The sequence below is a fragment of the Manacus vitellinus genome, unplaced genomic scaffold, assembly GCF_001715985.3.
Source record: "Manacus vitellinus isolate BGI_N305 unplaced genomic scaffold, ASM171598v3 scaffold_20_pilon, whole genome shotgun sequence".
NCBI lineage: Eukaryota > Metazoa > Chordata > Aves > Passeriformes > Pipridae > Manacus > Manacus vitellinus.
This window is the reverse complement of record NW_021939471.1, coordinates 4,994,118-5,000,117: the sequence shown is the minus strand read 5'-3', so window position 1 is coordinate 5,000,117 and position 6,000 is coordinate 4,994,118. Positions and strand designations below refer to the sequence as shown.

General features: G+C 36.7%; 1 protein-coding gene across 6 annotated transcripts in view; it reads right to left on the bottom strand.

The window, feature by feature from the left end:
• Positions 1–2,244: 2,244 nt before the first annotated feature.
• Positions 2,245–6,000, bottom strand: part of MYO1B (myosin IB) — a 96,757-nt gene continuing 93,001 nt past the window's right edge. For all 6 annotated transcript variants that reach the window (XM_029959519.1, XM_029959522.1, XM_029959524.1 and 3 more), the window contains one exon: positions 2,245–5,214. In XM_029959519.1, the coding sequence (XP_029815379.1) occupies positions 5,091–5,214 (124 nt within the window). In that variant the 3' untranslated portion in view covers positions 2,245–5,090. The remainder of the gene's footprint in view (positions 5,215–6,000) is intronic.

Below are 6,000 nucleotides of genomic sequence, written 5' to 3'. Positions count from 1 at the left end.
ATGTGGGCAGTGAAGTGCCAGGATCCTACAACAGGGCTCCCTGTAGATCCCCAGCACTTTGCCATGTTTCCAGGAAAAAGATTCCAGGCTAGAAGAATGTTTTTATGGGTTTTTTAATAATTGGAGACCATAAACAGTAGAATGTTACATAGCAAAGAGATCCTTACCTTGGATTCTTACTGCTAAGTGAAGGATGCAGCCTTGGAAATCAGTTGAATTATTAAGAGATTCAGATTCTTCAGGTTTTCCTATCATTCATGTAAAAAAACTTTTGTGCTTTGTACTTCAAAATTTTTCCTAGTCAATTAACAGTAAGGTGCCAATGCCTTAAAGGTTTAGGATAAAGGAGAGAGGCAATCTGTTTCTTAACATTTTTAGGACTCAGTGTCATCAATTGCTTATAATCAAAGTTAACTGCAATGGCCTCGAACTGCTCTAACTCCCATTTTGAGTTAAAGCCTGAATACCCAAGTCATCTATGAGTGGAAGGGAACAGGAGCAGAACTGGCTCTAGCTGATAAAGAGATTAAGTTAATATCAGAATCCCAATTCTTTAAATAGCACTGGTTCACTGTAGACAAACACCGCCAGACATAAAATAGTGATGTGTTTCCTTAAAAACAACAAATTCCTAGGAGCACTTTTTCCCTCTTTGTATTCCAGCTAATTTTTAGAGACCGCCCAATGCAAAATCACCCCAACCTATGCAAATACAGATTTCTACAACAAAGCTGTAAATTCACCACAATCTTCCAACCTTTCTATACTCCACTTCAAAAGTGTGGAAGAAGCAAGAGATCCAGTGCTGCTGAGTGAGTACCCTGGGCAGAGTTATCCTGCAAGACAGAATGTAGCAGTTCCTTGCAGTGTCTGTACAGTCTGCACTTAAAGCAGCAACCACTTGGACTTAAAATGTTTCAGCAGAAGCAATGATATTTTTTTCCACATACTAAACCTCTCTTTACCTTTATCTCCAGGAAGAAACACTCCAGTGAGTCATAGCACAGAAAGTCTCAGTGTAACTGGGACTGACACATGAATGGTGTTGTCTCTGACCCACTTTAGTCTCCTGAAACTACTGAACAGATCACACAGCTGCAGACAGGCAGCTCTGAGGTGCAAATTAGCAACTACTGTGCTGGAATGGTTGCAAGGTTGTGCTACATGCCAACAACCCTTAGTTGTGTTGAAACTGGAAAGCTGTGGGACAGTGACATTAGCAATTAGTTTAAACCACTTGATTAAAAGCAGTATCCAGAGAATTTTGATCACTTTGAGGGGTTTTACAAACACTGGCAAACAATTGTGCCTCCCACTCACAGTCATATGTCCGTGTAAGCTACAAAATATTACAATAAGAATGGAAGCTAGATAGGAGGAGAATCAGAACTCATTTGTTAGTCATGCTAGAGATTCCTTCAAATCACACTGTTCTGTATTGTTATAAGTTGGCAGCATCCCCATAGTCCTCTCCAGTTCTGTCTTTGAAACATGTGTTTGTTGGGAAGTTCTAGTGTCCAAAGCAGCATAGACATGTGCATCTCCCTCCTGCCCATCACCATCCCACTACAGTGCAATCTTTTAAAAATAACCATGACCATTTCCTACAGAATATGGAAAATTTGTTGTTCTTCTAGATTAAGGATCTAAAAGATTAAGAATTAACAGTGAAATTTATGCAGACTGGGGAAACTTTTCTCATTTCATATAAAAATTCTGAACTAAGTCTTCAATTTTTTTTCGCCAGAACTGTAGAGAAAAAGGCTTTCATTTTGGCAAAGTAAACAAACCTGAAATAAAACTGAAGATGTTTTTTCTGATTTTACATTTTAGTTTCTTTCTTCCAAAATTTGTATGATGAACAAAAACATATATAAATCAGGATAGAGTTGTTAAGGATAAAAGGAGAGAAAGAGATCACAAAACAAAACGTGGAATATAATAGGTTTGTGGCACAAAGCCGTTTTTAAAAATCACATTTAACTGGCTGTAATACTGTTCTTAGGGAATCAGTCCAAACCCTCATGTTAGAGAAGTTGAGTTTGAAGAATTTTCAGTGAAAACTATGTCAAGGAAAGACTTACACTAAAGAACTGGACTGAAAAAGGATGACATGCTGCTTCTTAAGGAATCACAAACAAAATAAAAACTTCTCCAAGTCACACACCACTGTTGTGTATATTTAACCTAAAACCCAATCACCTGCTCTTTTTGCAGTAAGACAGATACAGATATAGAGAAAGCATAGGTCTAGGAACAGAATTTTATTTGATTCTAGAAAGCATCATGCAACAAATCTCATTTTTTTAATGATCCTTGCCCAGATTTGAGATGAAAGGTTAGCATTTACAAAGTAAAAGGATGCAAAAGTAAGGTTAGCACCATAGGAACAGTCTTCTCTTTACAACTCCATTGAATAGACAGTTATAAAAGAAAATAGAGGAAAAGAAAAAAAAAAAAGCTAGGTGACCGTGCATTATTTTTGACATCCTAGACACTTAAATCTAAACATCAAGACACTACGGCTCTCCTAGCATATCTAATAATTCATGTTCAGCAAAACTTGCTCTGTACATTGAGAAAGATTAAGAGTCAAAAGGTAATTGTCACAAAGTACCAGGTAATATGCAAGGTAAAAATTGTAGAGGTCCAGAAAAAGAAAGGAAACAAAAGAAATTAAAGTGAGGAATTTGTCCTTTTTCCAGTCTTTTGTAGATATGGCTACTATGACTGGCTGCAAAAATCAAAAAAACCAGAAAGGATGCATACTGGGTCTGGCTGGGATGGGTCAAATATCCTAATGTTATGCTGTAATACCCTAATTTCATGTGCCAATTATCCAGATGTTTTTAATCTAAACTCTCCCATTTCCTACCTGCAACAACTACAGGATTACATCAGATTTCAAATGTTTGTTTTCCTTACTTTTGTATTAATTTTCAAAATTTGCTCCTTGTGGTTCTTACTGTAAAGTTTTCGAGACAGTCAACAGTTTTACAAACCCTCCAATCTTTCCCAAGCAGAAATTCTAATACAGGATTTAGGAGTTTTGAATGCTGCATTATTATGTGCTGTCTTCTTAAGGCAATGGAATAATTCCTTTCAAGTATTAATTTTGCATTACAAATCGATTCTAAAATTTCCTTCGTAAGCATCTATAATTACAAAACATGTAAAATTATTTAAATTTTGTTAAACTATTAACCTGACTCAGTTATTAGAAGAAGAATTCTAACTACAATTATATTGAAGATGCAACTTTTTCTCAGAGTTTGGGAAATATAGCTTTTGAATTACTCCCACCTTTCAAGGTCGCACGCTTGGACTTTTAACAGAATCATTAAAGCAACCACTTAAAACAACTGTTTTGTATCCAAATCATAGGAAAACTGGTTAATCCCAAAGCAGAATGTGGTATTACCCAAACCAGCTGTATTTTTCAAACTGATGACCATTAGCACTTAAACATCTTTTGCAATAAATGACGTTTTAATGCAGAGAGCAAACAATAACATTGAACTACCCAGAGGAGCCTTCATGGCCATGAGCACTGTGTCACTTCACCACCAGGAGAGTAATGAGACTATGAACTTTTCTTCATCTTTCTTTTATTTATGCTTGGACTTCCAGCACTGCACATCAGATAGCCAGGGTCTTAACCTGTCCTATATCAGACTGCAAAAATACAATGTGCTTCCTCCACTGTCCTTGCATCAACAAATCAAACAGTTCACATCCAACAAACCCTTCACTTGAATAGTTACTTCTACCTAGAAAAGCATCTCTCCTCTTAAGGATTTCAACTAATGCTTCTGGCTTATAAAAGATTAAGTGCAATCAGTTACACTGAAGGTTGATAATGCGGCTCTTGATTGTATTTTCTGTGCACGCATTTACATCAGGCACACAAGTTATATAAAATAGTCTGGAGTACAAAAATATGGTTATAACACAGGAGTACCAAACAGCACAGAATTAGAACTGTTTTATTACCATAATACCTATTTATATACAGACCCTCAAATTAAGGATTTTTTTAAAGTATTCTTCCCAAATTGACAACTGTAGTGTACACTCTAAAAACTGCAAATTAACAACACAGATCTATTTTAACCCCTACACTGTCTATGCAGTCTGCACCAATCCTCTCTCTTCCACACAAAAGTGTATTATAAATAATTTTCACAAAATGTCACGTATGTTTTATTGCACATTGTACATGCCAATATTTAAAAGAAAGGCTCAAACCTTTCACTTGATAACTAACTGTTTAAATAACTAGCATTTACTTGTGTTATGCATTTTTCAGGCTCTAATCTTAAATGATAATTTAAAAGAAAAAAAGCAGAACAGAAACTATGCCTTGAACTGTATAGCTTTTGTGAAGGAAAAAAAAAGCACTTCTTAAATTTTGCTTATTTCTACTTCATAAAGTTGTTATAACCATCTGACCTAATTAAAAATGCTGTTTCAAAATTTCTGCATTTTTTACTACAAAATTACGCATATAGCTGTTTGTATAATCACATATTCCTTCTATTTTTGCAGAATTAGATGTCTCTGTGCTGCACTGATGGAAAGGTTGAGTTACGTAGGTCCTAGTGTGAGCTACAGGAGTCGTCGTATCAGCCTCTGTTCTGCCGGTTTCCACAGCAGTGGGAAGTGAGGAGCCTGTCAGAACACCTGAACAGGTCAGTATAAAAAGACACTGGGCACAGGTGGCCATCAAGCATCAAGGCCATGTTCCTGTTAAGCGGATCTCTAGACTAAGGAATACGAGTAATTTATCATTAATATGTGGGTTTATGATATGCTGCACTAAAATATGACCGCTAAACAAAGAGAACGATTCGTGTATGACAGATACGTGCCAGCTGGTAAAAATGCCTCGCCGGATAAAAATCTGCATTTCGAGGGTTAAAACGTGAACAAGAAGATTGAAAAGTCGATTGATCAAATGTTTTGCCAAGGGTTTCTAAAGCTATTAGCCATCAACAGCTCCAGAAAGGGATGAAAATAGCAAAACCAAACAACTAAAATTGCACTATTACAAAGAAACAAGTCCATGAAAGGAGAGTCACCAGCTGCAGTTAAGGGACAGCCACTTCAAGAAGCCGATTGTTTTTTCGCTTGCAAGTTGGGATGTTGCCGTTTTTCTGGCTGCCTTGTATGAACTTCACGCACACTTTGTCTTGTTTGAACTGGACCAGAAACCTGGGAGAGGGAATAATACAGAGTTTAGTTAAAGGTGGGGAAAAAAAAAAATAAACCACATATGAAGAGCAGAAGTCTCTTCCTGTTGGTTCCAAGCATCACTCCAAAGGATGTAATTTTTAGCTCTGTATTAATAATAAAGAGTTGGGGAATAAAAAAAAAAAAAATATAGGTTATGGTACAGCTTGAATCTCCTTCAGGTAGTATCTAATAATTATTGCCTTTTGCCTATAACTGTGGACTTTTTATAACAGTTAGCTTGCTATTCCTTTAGAAAAAAAAGCAGTTTAAAACAGAATTTCTAATGTACCAGAAATGCAGCAATGACTATTTCCAACTGCTTCACTGTCAGCCAAAGGAACTTCTGTTTCCATGGAAGGAAGCTAAATACTTCTATAGCAACATCAGGAGTGCTATTCCTCTGGTTTATGCTTAATTTACTACATCTGGTATTTTAGCAGCTCTCATATGTCTAATCCTTAGTTAGCCTTTATAGCCCCCCTGCTCGCCAACTGGAAGAATTCACTTCCTTCCCAGCAATTTCCAAATTTAGACATTTTCTGCAGTTCAGGGTAAATTAATCTGGTTTTGACTCTTCACTTTTTTACTGGAAGGGAAATTTCACTGAATGTGGAGAATTGCTTTGAAAAAAAACCACCCCCAGCAGGCTTCTGTGGAGCCTCAAACCTCTCACTGATCTGGGTAGTGAGATTAAAAGCAATAAACAGGGCAGTGCTGCCTTTTGGCTCACATGCAGTGGTTGCTGACCTAAAAAGTCCTTTGTAA